The following is an 18,779-nucleotide window of genomic DNA, read 5'->3' on the forward strand; positions in this document are numbered from 1 at the left end:
ATGCAAGGTGATTTCACGCATCCTAAACATGGCGCTAACTCCAATATTTTTATGCTAGATAGGTCTAGCATCAAAATATAAATAAATATGGAGTTAGCTATGTGCTGTTTTAGTTTCAAAAGTTTTGGCACTAATACGATGCAAGCCAAGTGTAAATATGCACCTTAATTTGTATGCCGTAAGAGAAGGCAAACAACTAATGCAGCTTTGTTTTGTTTTGACAATGCAACGTGACTTAGTGACTATTATATTACGTTATTGGGTTTCATGAATAGAGCTCAGGGCAGCCTATTGATGGGAGAGTGAATGATTTAATGAACAAATAATAAGATAATTGTAAGCACATGTTCATCCCATGGCATCTTTGTGCTACAACTGGTCTGAAAATGCTAAATGGGAAAACGAGGATGAGCTATTTAAAATGATGAGTATTGAATGGTTTAGCAAAGGAGGTATGAATTGTGATACAGCACAAAGAGAGTGTGAAAACAGATACCCAAATTGGGGACCATGATGGAAAAGGCTATGCCTTCAGTACGTCTGCCTAAGGTAAGGAAACATCGCCATATAGTGCGAGGCCCAATGAAGAGCATGTAAAGGGGGGTGTTGAAAAATGTGGGTCTGATTGGCAAGAGAACTTCTATCATCTAGAGACTGATGTAAGCAGGAAGCCAGTGAAGTTTAGAACATGCCTATGTTGAGTGGTCACACTTACACAGCCCAAACTCTAGTCTTACAGAAAAGGTTCTGGAAGAGTTATAATCTGGACAGAGTTTTGTGATACACTCTAGGTAACAGGCTTTGGCATTATCCAAATTGTACAGTATAGCAGAACCTATTATTAATGCTCTCACCTGCTGAGTGAAAACAGTGGGGCTGTCGCTCTACAGCATTTCTTGGAAAAATGATACACAGACTACTGAGTAGACACGGGCTACCAAAAGAAATTCCTTGTTGGATTAGAAGCTAAACTTCTCAGCCATGTGGCCTGGGCATGAAGGAGAGTCTAGACAATTAGACTAAAAGCTGGCATTCCATATAGTTTCAGTGCAGTAAAGCAACACCTCAATTTTGTCAGCATTTAAAAGGAAAGATTAAAGAGTAGATTTGGTCTATTCGAGAGGGTGGTCAGGTCTAAATCTAAGCCTATAGATGCTTCAAGGTGCTGCCTAGCCAGTCAGATGATTACATGCTCAGTTGTTATTAGTACGGATAGGTGTAACTCACGTAATTCCATGTAGCGTAATTGTGCAGATTTAGCTAAGAATTCAGAGAGATTATGCATAGATCACACAAGAAGAGTAACTCTGCATTTAGTGCTATTTCTTAGTGCAAAAATGCCCCTCGTGTCTAATATGGACATTTAGATCCATTTTGCCATATGAAATAGCACTAACTGCAACATAACACGAATATCGAACACAGGCATCTGCTCACACTCGTAAATGTGTTCTTAGGATAGGATTTTTCCCCAAATTCCTATGGTCATCTAGAGCTATTTTCTGCAAAATGCACCCTTGCATCCAAAATGGATTCAAGGATGTATTCTGTGCTAAAACAGCGCTAAATGCAGCACAACATGAACACTGAACAGCCACTCACACTCCCTAAATGTTTTCTTAGGGTACGATTCTTCCCCCCAAATTACTTCTTAACCATCCGAGGAGGGGAAAAGGCATAATTAACGGTAATTCTGCATCTAATAGTAACACAGAATTACCAGAATTACTCTAATTACCACATAATCAAAAATCCACCAAAGCCTAGTTTTTAGCTTCACAGAAGCTCTTTTCCTACAAAGTGAGGGAATTCATATTTAATTTTGCCATAATTTCAAATAATACTCATAGATTAAGTTCAACTCACAATTGATGATCTTGCTTGTAGGAAATCGGAATTAGGCTTGAAAGGATCAAGAGTAGGGTTTTGATGTGATTTCGGACTGTGCTCCTACAAGGTCCAAGCTGTATAACCCTTAGTAGCCTGCCCAAGCAGCAAGTCCTTCTTCAGAGAAAATATGTGTGACCATTATGTACAAAGTAGCCAAAATACAATGTAGCAATTGTCAGAAAATGGGTATTAATCTGAGTGGAAGTGCAATCTTTTCAGACCAAGACACAATTCTTAGAAAATCTGTGCTAAAGCCCTGGTAGCTATCATTCAAGTAGTATCAACAATTTTAAAGTCAAGGAAACAACACAACACAAATGTAATGAGCAAACCTAACCAAAACTATTAAAACTGGATAAGGGAAAGCAGAGATTTAACATTTTAAGGGAAAGAAGTATCTAGAAAGAGTAAAGCATCATTAAAAAATAGCAATGTCTGGTTGCCCCGGAGCTAGCCACGACTTCATATTAAAAGTATAGGAGTGGAAGTCTGATACACCAAGTGGGTCATGCTGATCAAAGATTTTCCATTGCACTTATTCCCTGAAATATAACAAAAAATCCTTTAGTGTAGTAAGATTCAAGGATGAGGCTGGTGGCGATACCTCAAAGTCTAATCAGTCGTCTTTGAGAACCCACTGAAGTTACTGGTTTGGCACCAAATCAATAGGGGGGGTAAAGCTTGATTTTATTGCTTCCAAGGTCAATTTGTTACTGTAAGGAAATGGCTCCCTGTTGCAGTTACCCTCAACTTTTTGCCTGATACTGATGCTGACTTGAGTGAGAAGTGTGCTGGGACCCTGCTAACCAGGCCCCAGAACAAGTGTTTCCACAATTGGCACACCCCTGACGCACAGATAAGTCTGTGGCAAAAAGGTACCAGTGTTACCAAGGGCCCTGCAACCAGGGAAGGTCTCTAAGGGCTGCAGCATGTGTTGTGCCACCCTTAAGGACCCCTCACCTAACACATGCACACTGCCACTGCAGAGTGTGTGTGTTGGTGGGGAGAAAAAGGCAAAGTCGACATGGCATCCCCCTCAGGGTGCCATGCACACAAAATACTGCCTGTGGCATAGGTAAGTCACCCCTCTAGCAGGCCTTACAGCCCTAAGGCAGGGTGCACTATACCACAGGTGAGGGCATAGCTATATGAGCAATATGCTCCTACAGTGTATGAGTCTATTCTTAGACATTGTAAGTACAGTGTGGCCATATTAAGTATATGGTCTGGGAGTTTGTCAAAAACGAACTCCACAGCTCCATAATGGCTACACTGAATACTGGGAAGTTTGGTATCAAACTTCTCAGAATAATAAACCCACACTGATATGCCAGTGTTGGATTTATAAACAAATGCACACAGAGGGCATCTTAGAGATGCACCCTGTATTTTACCCAATCCTTCAGTGCAGGACTGACTGGTCTGTGCCCGCCTGCTGCTGAGAGACGAGTTTCTGACCCCCTGGGGTGAGAGCCTTTGTGCTCTCTGAGGCCAGAAACAAAGCCTGCACTGGGTGGAGACGCATAACACCTCCCCCCTGCAGGAACTGTAACACCTAGCAGTGAGCCTCAAAGGCTCAAGCTTCGTGTTACAATGCCCCTGGGCAACCCAGCTAGGGGAGATGCCCGCCCCCTGGACACAGCCCCCACTTTTGGCGGCAAGTTCAGGGGAGATAATGAGAAAAACAAGGAGGAGTCACCCACCAGTCAGGACAGCCCCTAAGGTGTACTGAGCTGAGGTGACCCCTGCCTTGAGAAATCCTCCATCTTGAATTTGGAGGATTCCTCCAATAGGATTAGGAATGTGCCCCCCTCCCCGCAGGGAGGAGGCACAAAGACGGTGTAGCCACCCTCAATGACAGTAGCCATTGGCTACTGCCCTCCCAGACCTAAACACATCCCTAAATTCAGTATTTCGGGGCTCCCCAGATCCAGGGAAATCAGATTCCTGCAACCTTAACAAGATGAAGGACTGCTGACCTGAAGCCCTGCAGTGAAGACGGAGACGACAACTGCTTTGGTCCCAGCCCTACCGGCCAGTCTCCCAACTTTGAAGAAAACTGCAACAGCAACGCATCCAACAGGGATCAGCGACCTCTCAAGCCTCAGAGGACTGCCCTGCAACCAAGGACCAAGAAATTCCCGTGAACAGCGGCCCTGTTCAACAATCTGCAACTTTCTTGCAACAAAGAAATAACTCTAAGGACTTCACGTTTCCCGCCGGAAGCGTGAGAGTTTCCACTCTGCACCTGACGCCCCCGGCTCGACCTGTGGAAAACCAACACTACAGGGAGGACTCCCCGGCGACTGTGAGCCCGTGAGTAGCCAGAGACAACCCCCATGAGGCCCCACAGCGACGCCTGCAGAGGAAATCCAGAGGCTCCTCCTGACCGCGACTGCCTGTAACAAGGGACCCGACGCCTGGAACCAACACTGCACCCGCAGCCCCCAGGACCTGAAGGAACTGAACTCCAGTGCAGGAGTGACCCCCAGGTGACCCTCTGCCTAGCCCAGGTGGTGGCTACCCCAAGGAGCCCCCCCTGTGCCTACCTGCATCATTGAAGAGACCCCCGGGTCTCCCCATTGCTTTCAATACAAAAGCCGACGCCTGTTTGCACTCTGCACCCGGCCGCCCCTGTTCCGCTGAGGGTGTACTTTTTGTGCCTGCTTGTTCCCCCCCCCCCGGTGCCCTACAAAACCCCCCTGGTCTTCCCCCTGAGGACGCGGGTACTTACCTGCTGGCAGACTAGAACCAGGGCACCCCTGTTCTCCATTGAAGCCTATGAGTTTTGGGTACCTCTTTGACCTCTGCACCTGACCGGCCCTGAGCTGCTGGTGTGGTAACTCTGGGGTTGCTTTGAACCCCCAGCAGTGGGCTACCTTGGACCCAACTTTGAACCCTGTAAGTGTTTTACTTACCTGTGAACTTAACAATTACTTACCTCCCCTAGGAACTGTTGATTTTTGCAGTGTCCACTTTTAAAATAGCGTATTGCCATTTTTGCCAAAACTGTACATGCTATTGAGATTATTCAAAGTTCCCAAAGTACCTAACTGAAATACCTTTCATTTGAAGTATTACTTGTAAATCTTGAATCTGTGGTTCTTAAAATAAACTAAGAAAAATATATTTTTCTATATAAAAACCTATTGGCCTGGAGTAAATCTTTGAGTGTGTGTTCCTCATTTATTGCCTGTGTGTGTACAACAAATGCTTAACACTACCCTCTGATAAGCCCACTGCTCGACCACACTACCACAAAATAGAGCAGTAGAATTATCTCCTTTTGCCACTATCTTACCTCTAAGGGGAACCCTTGGACTCTGTGCACACTATTTCTTACTTTGAAATAGTATATACAGAGCCAACTTCCTACAGTTACTGTGATGAATGTTCCCTCACCGCAGTCCAAGCTTTTACCCTCAGATTTAGGGCCTCATTACAAGGTTGGCGGTCCAACATCAGACCACTGGTCCCGTGTAGGAGAAAGTGCCGTGGAGCAGGCGGTCTCCCCCTAAGGCCAACTAGAAGGTTTCCACTGGGCTGACTGGCGGAAACCTCAGAAATCTGGAGTTTCTGCTGGTCAGCACAGTAGAAACTGTGCAGTGGTGTTTGCCTTAGCTACTCCTACCAGACTGTGCGCATTCCAAGGATGCTGGGCAGGGGGTCCCCTGCACTGCCCATGACATGGTCCCCTGCACTGGCTTCCTGCCAGCCTTTTCATGGCGGTGTCCCCACCATGAGAATGCTGATGGAAAGTGGAGTTGTGATCTGCACAGCAGGGCTGCTTTAAGCACAGCTGTGTCTAAGAATGACTATGATGGCCGCTTACAAGTTCATAACTTTGTTCCTAGTGGGGGGTGGCGGTTCCCTGGTGGCCCGGCTGCCAGGGCTGTAATTTGGTAGTGGGTCCACCAAAACACTGGCAGTCCGATTGTCACTGTGAGTCTGAGCTCTAAAGACCTCAGTATCACAGCACTCTGGTTCTAAAGTCTATTGGTAAAATTGTGTTCACCCACTTGGTCTACTTACTTTTCTGTACAGCCACGGTACATAGTGCAGAAATTGCACTAATGCAAAAACAACAAGGTAAGTGATGGAATACTTTAATTAATCTCAACCACTGGCAATCACTCGGGGCTGCATCCCAATCCATAGTTTTTCACCCACCATGTCACCTTAGTTTGGACCCAGCCATATGCACAAAAGTCTTGATCCTGTTCCTCATAAGGACAGTCCATCCCAAATAGACCAGCCAGGTCCTCCCTGAACTGACATACAAGCAACCCAGAACTTGTTTCACCCTTCTTATTGGCTCTTCGGCCAGGTATAGCTTGGTTCTAGTGGTACAGTGAGCCCAGGACCGAGGTCTGGGCATACCTGGCACACACAGGGCATCAAAAACAAAAACAACAAGGTGATGGATGGAATGCGTAAATTAATCTTAGCAACTGGTAATTGCTTGAGTGCATCTCAATCCATTGTTTTGCCCACCATGCCAACTCAGTTTGGACCCAGCAACATGCAAATCAGTCTCAACCCTGTTCCTTGTAAGAACAGCCCAGCTCGAACTGCAGTGGTGTCATACTTTAAAGGGTCCTAATATCAGCCAAACAATAGGGTAAAAGAAAAGGTGTAAAATCGTTGTGAACATGCAGAATAGGTGGATGTCCTTGACTTTGTAAGAGTAGGGAAATAAAGAATGTAAAATGTCCAAGTAATTTCAAATGTAAAGATCACAATTTAATGAGAAAAATGTCACAAAGTGAAAAAAAACTAGTTTTAATAATTAAATGTTATAAAGAAAATGCCCCCTACAAAAGCACTGGAAAAATTAATCAACATTTTTATATTGAAAATGCAAGAAAGTTTGTAAAAAGCTCAAAATGACTTACATATAGCTTACTGGGACCAGCTTTGGCCAACATGTGAGAGACCACAGTTCACTAAATGCCAGTTGGCAGTCCCAACTGAATGTTTTTTTCTTTTGATTGTGTTTAAATCGGCTTTCTGAAAGTGACAAATCTTCAGTGGGTCAAGGCAAGAATAAACAGATGAGCAGGGATCAGCCAAGTAGAATAGGGTATTAAAGCTATCCAGTAGCCTTAAACTTCCCCAAAAATTGAAGGAGTGTAAAAACACTGAGATAAGGCCATCAAGCTTGGGTCTTTTTCAAGTAAGGTTTGCAAAAGTCTTTTCTCCTCCGGATATATAAATCATGTTTTAAATATTGCTATAACCAAGTTGCATTGACAAAATTACCTCAAACCTTTAGGACTATTTTTTAGATTCTATTCCAGGGTTTCCAATTGATAAAGGTTTCTTAAAAGTTCTCTTCTTCAGTTGAAGGCAGATTTTATCCTTGAAATGGATCAAGTGTGATATTATAATGGTAATCCAGTCTGCAGTTAAAGGTGAAACCTAGCCAATGCTATATAAACTTCTTGGATTCATAATGAGAGTTTTTCAGCATTAGAATGCTGGAAAAATGCTTTGTAGAAAAATAACAATGTTAGACACTTAGGGCCATATTTATAACCTGGTTTGCATTGCATTTGCAATACACAACACAATACGTATGGGACGCAAACCTTAAGTGAGATTTATGAACCTACGCAAGGCCACTTTGCATTGCCTGAGTGGCTCCATGATTCTGGAGTAAAGCAACGCAGTGCACATTTCTGTGTTGCCTTACTCTGCACTAGGGAGGCATAACATGGGTGTTCCCATGCAACTCCCATTTACCCGAACTAGTAAATCTGGGAATGTGCCAAAAAGATATGCCTCCCCAGGAGAGGCATAATGAGGAGAAATATTTTTTTCTACTTGTTTTTTCCTCTTCCCCTGTGTGCTGCATTATGCATATCACATAGAAAGAGTAAACAGCCTCAGAGGACGGTTTGTGCAGGAAAGTGCTCTTCCTGCACAAAAACAATCCTACATGCAATGGAGGCACCCCGAACCGTGGTGGAATGGTGCTTTCATTGGCGCTAGGCAGCCAAAAGATCACCAATGCGGAGAAAAATGCAGGAATGTGCAAGTATTCTTATAAATAAGTTGCATACTTGCCCTTTCCCTGTCACGCAATGAACCTCAGATTAGCTGTGTGGGTATCTTCCATCTCCCATCTCCAAACCTGGCTCTCCCTGTTCAGACCAAAAGAAGTACCCAATATCTGGACCACCAACTGGGGAGCTGCTTTTCTGAAGACACACAGTTCTACAGAGTTCTACTAAATCCCCGAATGCCAGTTTGCATCTTTTTGGAATTTCACATCTCTTTTGCTGCCTATTATACTATACTTTTACTGGCATGGAACATCTAACTTTTTTATTGATCTTTTCATTTTATCTTCAAAGTTGGTTTATTAAAGTTTCCAAGCATTGAAAGGAAAGAAAAATTAGATGCAAACAAAAAAAAGGCTGGACCATAATGCAAATAGCAGTGAGCGATGTAGGTGAGTAGAATTTTACTCTAAAATAGCAGATGAAAGATAGCTACATGTTGGTGTATATAATATAGTTTTAGCATATTGTTTTAGGAGACTTGTGCATAAAGTGAAAATCCACAGCACCCCTACACCACACATTGCCAACACCACACATAACTAGAAAGAATTGTACATCACTATGAGCCATCACCGTTAATGTCTGGGCTATCGTCTGATTTGAGAAGTGCACATCAGACTCCTTTTCTTCTGGCATATACACACTGAAAGGACTTTAAATATCTTGTGGACATGATTTTAGCAGCTTCAAGGTTGTGTATACCTCAGCATGTTCATCACAAAAGACTGCATCACGCAGTCAGTCACCAAGCTTCACTATGCGACCTTTGAATAAAACTTTAGCTACCTGCCGCTTTGCAAGTACAAGCAGCAGCACAACCAGCCAATACCTGCAGCAGGGGACCTCTGCCACAAAATCTAACAGCAGTGTGAGAGGAGTATATGTCAGAAAATGTCACCTTATCTTATTGAGAACAGGCATTAGGTCCGTACAGAATGCATGAATTGGGGGGAGCACCAAGTAGGATGCCTAATATACACCGGGCCAACGGGTCAGTGGGAGCACTTCGAAGCGCAAGTGTTATTGATTAGGTGTAAATATTTATGAGTGAAGTATATTCTGTTGAGGATGTTGAAATGTATGAGTGTGTGCCTCTAATTAATGGAAACGAATCAAATTTGCTCGTAATAGCTTCTCACTATTAGTCTTTTCAAACAGGATCGCATATTGTTAGAAATTGGGTCTCTAATCTGCAGAGTTATTTACCTTGTCCAAGTAGGGACCACAATCCTAGTCAGGGTAAGTCACAATACAACCAACATTATCCTGTGCTCACCCTCCTGTAGCTTGGCACAGAGCAGGTACTCTTAACTTAGAAAGCAACATGTAAAGTATTTGTGCAATAACTCATACAGTAACAGTGAAATCACCACTAAAAGTACTCCACACCAATTTAGGAAAATAGATATTATTATTTATCTGAATAAAACAAGACCCAAGCAACGGAAATCCAATATGCACAAGTCAAGATGTCACTTTTTAGAAGTTTAAGTAAGTCTTAATCCATAGGAATCCATTAATGTATCTCTTTAGCACTAAGTATCTGGAATACATAAAAAATAATGATACAGAGGAGGTGAGGCATCGGAAAGTATAGCGATGCATAGATTTTTCCATTGTGGCGGGGGTGATGCATCGGTTTTTCCTCACGGACAAAGAGATGTGTCAGTTTTCGGGCACACAGGCTTGGTTCCTTACTGCGGTGCTGGGACAAATTAATGCCCAGGAACGATGCTTGGAAAATCCAAACGTGCTGTGATGATGAAATAGGTGCTGCGTCAATTCTGTAAGCTCTGCTGTGATTTTTCAGCTGTGAGACAGGCACTGAGTCCATTCAGCACAGTGAATTATTCCCCATACATGAAGTCTTTGATGGCCCTGAAACTTGTTCACAGGAGGCAAGCTGACAAGCCCTTGGAGGTCACTTGTGGGGGGGTAATGCAAAGTCCTTCCGGCAGAGCAACAGGGCAACAAGCAAGAGAACAGTCCCTGAAAACCAGTCCAGATGAGTCCTTTAGGCAGCAATACAGTCCTTTTGACAGAGTCCAATTGTAGGTCAAGAAGTGTCTGATTTTAGGGGGTCACAAGCCCAGTATATATACCGAAATGTGCCTTTGAAGTGGGGGAAACTTCAAAGAGTGGTTTTGCAGTGCACCAGTCCCCCTTTCAGCCCAGCTCTGTCTGCCAGAAGATCTATGGAGGGTTATCAGTCCTTTGTGTGGGGACAGGCCACTAGCCTCTGAAGTGTAAGTGAGAGCCCCTCCACCCTTCCTGCACAGGAAGACACATCAGTATGCAGATCAATGAAGTTGCAGCTGAGTGTCCTGTGTTTATGGCTGTCCTGGTGGAATGCACAAGGGGAGCTGTCAACCAGCACAGACCAGACGTCGATTGGAGACAGGGTGTAAGGCACAGAGAGTAGCATGTGCAGAGAAATGTCTACTTTCTTAAAGTGGCAATTCTAAAAGAGTAATGCTAAATCAAAATTTTCCAGTAAGTCGGGTTCTCTCTGCCATTCCAGCCATACCAAACATGACAATGCACCTCCTTTTTTATCAGAAATTTCCACTTAAAAGTATGTAAGGCAATTTCCAATACTGGCCTATGAGAGGAGCTGGCTTCGCAATAGTGAAAAACGACTTTGGGTGTTTTTTCACTACCAGGATATGGAAAACTTACAAGTACATGTCCTGCCTTTTACTTACGTAGCACCCTGCCCTATGGGCATCTAGAGCATGCCTTAAGGGTGACTTATATGTAATAAAAGGGGAGTTTAAGGCTTTGCAAGTCATTTTAAATGCCAAGTTGAAGTGACAGTGAACCTTCACACACAGTCCTTGCAATGGCAGGCCTGAGACATGGGTAAGGGGCTACTTATGTGGGTGGCACAAACAGAGCTGCAGGTCCACTAGTAGCATTTAATATACAGGCCCTGCACATATATTGCACTTTACTCGAGATTTATAGGTAAATTAAATATGCCAATTGGGTATGAGCCAATGTTACCATGTTTAGGGTAGAAAGCACAAGTACTTTAGTACTGGTCATCAGTGGTAAAGTGTGCAGAGTCCTAAAACCAACAAAAACAAGATCAGAAAAATGGAGGGAGGCAGGCAAAAAGTTGGGGGAAGACCATCCTAAGGTTGTCAGGTCTATCACATATACACTGCACTTTTGGTATAAATAGCACTTTCCTGTCAAACACTACTGATTTAAGGTGTAAGGACATGTTACACATAGAAAATATTTCCTACCCCAGGTTCCTGAGAAAATCGTGCAATCTAATATCAAAGTTCATGTTCCAAGTATAGCTGAAAAACATATTTCCTTCTCTCCTATATTCTATACTCCAAGAAAACTCCGGTATTCCATACCGTCTGCAAGACCAGTATTAAAGGCACTCTCACCAGAGACCCCCAGGCCTATAAATCAGCTTCTGCAATGCGATTCCCGAATTGCATATTACAGTCAATATCGTCTTATGAGGGATAAATCTATTCACATTACTTAGAACAATAAAACATCAATTATTATTGTCAAAAAGAACAATCAATTTTATTCCTTTGGATAGTAGTCAACCTTTGTGGGATGTCATGTATAATGTATGTTACTACAATTCCATCAGCAAATTTGCATAAACTAGTAGTTGGGTCCATCAAATCTACCAGTGAAGGCATACAATATATACTCCTCCGTATTTTGTCCCTCATTTAGCAGGTGACGGCCATTCAAGTAAACTGGTCCGTCATTTTGGGTAGTCAAAAGACCAAACGCCAAAATCCAAAAACCTTTGGTATCAAGGACTCTAGGCTGATGGTCTTCTACTCCAGTTTGCTGTTTCCTAATTCTGTTGAGGACTCCTTCTAAAAAATGTGTTGACGTGTTTTGGCCTTTTAACTTCTGGCCTCTTCAGAACTATATAAGAGTGGTTTATCAGAGCTGTAACAACATATTCACAAAGATACCCATCTGAATAGGGTTTCAGCTCGTTATGGCTAAATCACCCCTGTGAATGTTACCATGCTGTAAAACAGAGGATAAAAAGATGCTAAAAAAACACATTCTTCATTCTCTTATTACCATTAGATATTATGTAAGCATATTATACAGAACTGCAGAGATACAAAGATACAAAGGCCACCAGTCCTGTTCCCGAATTCATCGCACCACTCGCCATCAACTCCAGACACTACATCTTCCTTGGACCTCAATTTTCACCTCAATGATCCCAATGACACCAATGCTGTCAACATCCTTGAAAGCCTAAACAAGATTGGACCTTACCCATCTAGTCACCGACCCCACACTCTATGTGGGAAACACATTTGACCACATCTTTATGGCCAGTGACAGAGTCAAATACAGACCACGCAATCCTCCACTTCACCATCGCAGGATCCCCCTACCCCACCCCCAAGCCACCCAATGCCTCCCACTACTAATGGAACAAAGTATCCGAGAGCCGGTGGCCAACTGTCCTCAGCACCTCCCACCCTAACACGGCATCCAACCTAGACCAAATTGTCAAGATTTTTCCTGAAAAGACTACCAACTGCACTGACACAGTAGCCCCAGTCAAACATACCAATCCAGAGACCCTTTAAACAATCCAGCTGGTTCACCATAGAAATCAGAATCATGAAACAAGTGTCTAGAAAGGAAATGGTGCACGAGCAAAGAGCCCACAGACAATGTAGCCTTCAAATCACCCCTCAAAAAATACCACTGACTACTGAAGAAAGCCAAAAAGAAAACCCTAGCCGACCACATCAAGTACAGCCCCAGCCACAGCAGGGAACTCTTCAAAACGATCACCCCCACTCAAGCCTCCTGTGATTATTTTACAAGAAAATTGCCACCATCTACAAATACTTTGAACCCCAAACCACCACCAGCGTCACTCTTGGCCTCCTCAGCCCTGCAAATGCCATTCCTGAAGGACTCTCCAACCAACTGTTCACCACTTGGGACCAGCACAGTACAGGACACCACAACCACCATGATCTCCATACACTCAGTGGCACCCACTCAACGCTGCCGCCACTAAATCTTCAACCTTGGCAGCAAGATGATCAGCAGGGAGATAAAAGCCATCTTTCCTCATTGAAGAAACCAGTGAATCCACCTACCACCTTTCACCTCGGGACCCAAGGAGATCACATTGGGCATTCCCGTAGGCGTGTCCTTCAGCCTCACAATGTTCAACATCTACATGACTCCCTGGCCAACATCATTAGATCCCACAGAATGAACATCATATCCTACGCTGACAACACCCAGCTGATCCTTTCAGTTTTAGAAGACCCTGCAATCACTAAGGCCAGTTTCCACAGGTGACAGACATAGCAGAATGGATGAAAAACAACTGTCTAAATCTCATTACAGACAAGACAGAAGATCTGATCTTCAGAAACAACATGTCCCCTTGGAGTGGCCTTCAGAACTTGGCCTGCACCCAGCCCAATTGAACATGCTTGCAACCTCTGCATCATACTGGACAACACGCTCACCATCAAAAACAGATCAACACAGTCTTCTCCACCTGCTTCATAACACTTTGCATGCGCCGTAAGATCTTCAAATATCTCTCCATCAACACCAAGTGTAACATCACTCAGGCCCTGGTCACAAGCTGATTAGACTTCAGAGATACACTTTACATAGGAATCTCCACACACCTCCTAAAGAGACTGCAGACCATACAGAACTCAGTAACCAGACTCATCCTTGATCTCCCTAAATTGACCCACATTTCCTCCCACCTCAGGATGCTCAATTGGCACCCCAGAGGAGATGCCAATTCAATATGATGATCAACACCAACAAAGCTCTCCACAATCAGGGACCAGCATATCTCAACCACCAACTGAAATTCCACTAAACGCTTGAACTCTGCATCGCTCTCCCTTGTGCATAGCTGCCACATCTGTCTGAACAACAGGGGAGGATGTTCCTTCTACTACCTCATGGCAGGATCAAGGAATGACCTCCCAACTCACTTGAGATAGCGCAGGAAAGGACTCAAGACATGGCCTGTTCGACTAAACTAGGCAGCCACAAAGGCAGCCACAATCTCAGTACCTGGACACCCTTGCGGTGTGACAAGTTGTGCTTTACCAATACAGATTGATTGATTGATTGATAATACCGATATTGATAGTAATAAGAACAAGTAAATAATAAAGGGTGTCCATTCAAAGAGAGCACCTGTTGATGAGAAATTTTTCGAAGGCCACTGCCACTGAAGAAAGCATTTCACCAGAAGCACTGAGCAATTTAACAAATAATTGTGCCAACAAAAATGCATTTCTTACATTGCTCCAGTAACAGTGAAAGATCCATGTGAGTTCAATGTGAGATTAAGGATCTTCTAAAAGCACACAAATGTCTATTAATTCAATACCACTGTGTACAGTCAGTGCCATTAGATTGACACATACAAATCTGAAACGTCCAATGTCCATACCGTCCAGCTCCCTTGTCCCACAACATCTCTTTCAAACATCGATTGTCCCAAATTCACCCATCATCTCATCATCAACCTAACAAGCCAATTTAGAGTTTGGTGAACTTTCTCAGTGCAGGCACCATGGCAGAGTACTTTACACCTGCCATGGTGCAGGTACTCTGTCCATCAATATTAGAGATGTCCACTGGCCCAGTGGACATCTCCATTATTTACAAGAGAGCCATCATGGCAGTCCATGTAAATGCATTAAGCGTGTGCCATGAGGCTCTGTCAACATGATGGAGTCATCCTGCACGTTTTCATTTTCTTGTTTTAAAAAAAAAATCCCAAACAGGGATTTTATTTTTGAAAATAAAAAAACAACAATCCTGTTGCCAGGGGAGTTTTTTTCATTGGTGTGGTGGCCATTGGAAAGTTTTTGCTTCTACTCACTGCCACGTTTTCGGTGGTGGTTTGTAAAAGTAAAAACTGGCCATGTGTATGCACACTTTAAATCAGTTGAGAAGACACATAGCCAAACCTCCATGGGCCTTTTCTCTGTCAGGCCACTGGAGGGGTATATAGGCAGTGGAGACAGAGCAGTCTCCACCATTTTACATACTTAAAGCCTGCCTATCTGTAAATTAAGCAGGTGGACATTCATTTTGAGGGAGGCGGCTCTCCTTCACCTTTGTGATGTTGTACATTCCACTAAACTCTAAATTGGCCCCTTAGTCCCCTCATCAATGTGTGCAACATCTATGTAACATAATGTACTGTCCAATTTAACAAAGCACCCAGAGATGGAAGGCATTTGCAATTCATCAGATTCAACATTTAATTCAAAATATTCCTTAATTGTGAGCATGTTTCATACAGATTAAAAGAGGGAAATTTATAAATACAGCAGCACTTGTGTTGTATTGTGAAACAGGTTCCGTACATATAAATTTTGGTTTACACCTAACTGTAAAACAGTATTAATAATACTAATAATAATAATTATTATTATTATTGTTATTATTATTATTATTATTATTATTATTATTATTATTATTATTATTATTATTATAAAATGATGGTGATAATAATTGTCAATAAGACATATAATAATAACACATATATGACCATAATAATAATAATAATAATCATCATCATAATATTAATGATAATAAAAATGTTTTTCATGCATACATGTGACAAATGTTTGCAAATGGATCTTCTTAGATTAGGTCCTTCTTAAATGAGCACAACACTGTAAACTCAGGGCCTTATCTAGAGTTTCTCTGTTTGGGACACTCCATAACAAACATGGCGGATGTCCCATTTGCTCTATTACAAATGAATTACTGCCCACAGCACATGTAAAACCGCAACAGAATGTCCGTCATGTTTTGACAAAGTATCCCATCTACCAAACTCTAAATGAAGCCATATGTCATAGGACTTTATCACAGTTAAAATTTAGTTACCAGTATTAATGTTTTCTGATTCAGATGGCACTGCATCTACTTCATTTCTTTTTCTAGTTCCACACCAGTATGAAACAGTAACTGGGTAGTACCAAGGCTTTGGAATTCCGTATTGACCTGTTAAAAGAAAAGAATATAAGAGTTGAGTTTTTGTAGACAGTAGAACTGTGACACAATGTAGACAACTATACATTTGTACTTATTGTAGAATTGTTTCAAATAGTCAACTGGGATTGAGACAGCTCCCTCAGATGCTGAGTGTGACTATGTGGCCAATTCAGTGGACTGTTTCGTTAGTGATTCTGATTATATAAACTTGAATAAAGTGTACATTCTTACAACATGGAAAATAATTCCGCCCTGGAATGTAATTTAGTACATTGCTACCATACTCTGATCCCCTCACGCCAGTTGATAATTTTAAAATAAAGATCTATATTTTTCATCTTTCTTTTGTATCTCAGTTCAGAGGGAAAACCTCCATTATGGTACAGTAAAACCTGAATGACGACAGGGGCCCTGTTTGTAGACAAACCTATTATATGTTATATTTGTAGTGATATTTTAAGTGTGCCTAGTGAAGGAGAGAGTGAATGCAACATTGGGTGGCAAGGTGTACTATCAGCAATATCTGTCCTGCTCTCTCACTGTCTTGACGGTGCACTGTCAGAGGTCTTTAAATTAACAGATGCATTTAACAGTTTCCCGAGCAGTTTCACGGGAGGACAGCACAGAGCTATTTTCCAATCTGATAGAATTGTGGGATGGAAAGCTGTATGTTAGATAGAGAAGTGGCCTGAGATAACCAAGGGCCATATTTATACTCCGTTTGCGCCGAAATTGCGTCGTTTTTTTTGACGCAATTTCGACGCAAAACTAACGCCAACTAACGCCATATTTATACTATGGCGTTAGAGGCGAATAGCGCCAAAGTTCCCGGAATGTGCGTCATTTTTTAGCGTGAACCCCTTCCTTGCGTTAATGATATGCAAGGGAGGCGTTCCCGTCTAAAAAATGACTCCCAGGCCTTTACGTGGTATTTATACTCCCGGGCAAAAGAGACGCCCGGGAGTTGGCGTGGCTAAAAACGGCGCATTTGCGCCACTTTTTAACGCCTGCTCAGGGCAGGCGTTAAGGGGCCTGTGGGCTCAAAATGAGCCCACAGGTGCCCTCCCATGCCCCCAGGGACCCCCCCTGCCACCCTTGCCCACCCCAGGAGGACCCCCAAGGATGGAGGGACCCACCCCAGGGACATTCAGGTAAGTTCAGGTAAGTATAATTTTTTATTTTTTATATTTTTTTTTGGTGGCATAGGGGGGCCTTATTTGTGCCCCCCTACATGCCACTATGCCCAATGACCATGCCCAGGGGACAGAAGTCCCCTGGGCATGGCCATTGGGCAAGGGGGCATGACTCCTATCTTTACAATGATAGGAGTCATGTTGATGGGGGATGGGCGTCGAAAATAAATGGCGCAAGTCGGGTTAAGACGATTTTTTCGACGTAACCTGACTTGCCCCATTTTAAGACGCCCATGCGCCATTTTCCCCCTACGCCGGCGCTGTCTGGTCTACGTGGTTTTTTCCCACGGAAACCAGGCAGCGCCGGTCTGATTGCGCCGTCTAACGCCATTCCATAAATACGGCGCCCGCATGGCGCTTCAGAATGGCGTTAGACGGCGCAAAACTTTTTGACGCTAAACTGCGTTAGCGCAGTTTAGCGTCAAAAAGTATAAATATGGGCCCAAATGTCACAAACAAATGTCACTCCCATTCCAAATATGGATTCTGAAACTATTAATAAAATAATTTAGCGATTTGGAAAACTTTTTCTGAATCGCTAAATGGGTTCAGTACATTAGAAAAAAACGGGTTTAACATTCACAACCCCTGTTTTTTCCGAATCAAAGGATTTGCGAACTCTAAAACGCTCTGAACTAGTGGCCCCAAGTTCTGAGGGGATGGATTTGAAAAGTGGAGGCACACTCGGTGCTCTGGCACAAGGCTCTCGTTGGCGCTAAACATTCTTCTAAAGTATAATTTACACAACCTGGAATCAGGCAATGTAACAATGTCTGAATCCTGCTGGAGTGGGAGTAAAGTTTTTCGAAGTAATTACTCGCAAATGTGTCAAACCAATAAATGGGTTTACTTGGGTTCTTTACGTATATCAGAATCAAGATATGTGCGCGCCTGACTAATATGTTTTTAGCTTTTGCAACGGTCAATTTTTGCTTGGGAAAAACTGCATGTGACAAGTTCAATAGACATACCTAATTGGCATGTTATTTGCTAATTTAGGGTTGGCGCAACGGTCTATTTTTTGCTGTATTCTGGCAGTAGCAGTCGTTTTAGGATCATTTTATCACATTTATGCTAATGCTAATTATTACAGTTTGTTAGCGAAGTTGTCAGTTGCTCGATGATTTTAGCTTTGCACTTGATTGAAACTGTAATAATTTTCATAAACCAGGCAATAAAGTTTATTTTCTTTGATTTAATTTACAGTACTGTTGCAATTCATGTTACTTCTTTCAGGCGGTGGAACCCTACTCAAGCAGCAATCACAATCCATGTCAGGGTGAAATATAAGTAAACCCCAGATTAACCTGTGCTTAACTCTCTGGAAGCTTGGTGCAAAGACAGGCTAAATTTAGAGACTATGTTTAAAATATTCATGCAGCACCTCAAAAAGTAATAAAGTGAAAACACAACACAAGAAAATCCAACACTAATTTAGAAAATTAGAGTAAAATGTAAAAATCAAAATATTTGAAACCAAAACAACAAAAGTCGGATCTGTAGAATCAGAGCTATGCAGTTTTAAAGATTTAGGTAAAAATAGTGCCTAAAAGCACAAAGCACCAACTGTGGATATCTGGCCGAGTTGGACCAGGGCAAA

General features: G+C 42.8%; 1 protein-coding gene across 3 annotated transcripts in view; it reads right to left on the reverse strand.

Annotated features, from left to right (window-relative positions):
- The window catches only part of LOC138299526 (phospholipid-transporting ATPase ABCA1-like), a 2,649,159-nt gene that overhangs the window by 1,546,014 nt on the left and 1,084,366 nt on the right, over window positions 1-18,779 (reverse strand). For all 3 annotated transcript variants that reach the window (XM_069237840.1, XM_069237822.1, XM_069237830.1), the window contains exon 18: window positions 15,879-15,995. In XM_069237840.1, the coding sequence (XP_069093941.1) occupies window positions 15,879-15,995 (117 nt within the window). The remainder of the gene's footprint in view (window positions 1-15,878; window positions 15,996-18,779) is intronic.

Source organism: Pleurodeles waltl, chromosome 1_2 (genome assembly GCF_031143425.1).
Source record: "Pleurodeles waltl isolate 20211129_DDA chromosome 1_2, aPleWal1.hap1.20221129, whole genome shotgun sequence".
NCBI lineage: Eukaryota > Metazoa > Chordata > Amphibia > Caudata > Salamandridae > Pleurodeles > Pleurodeles waltl.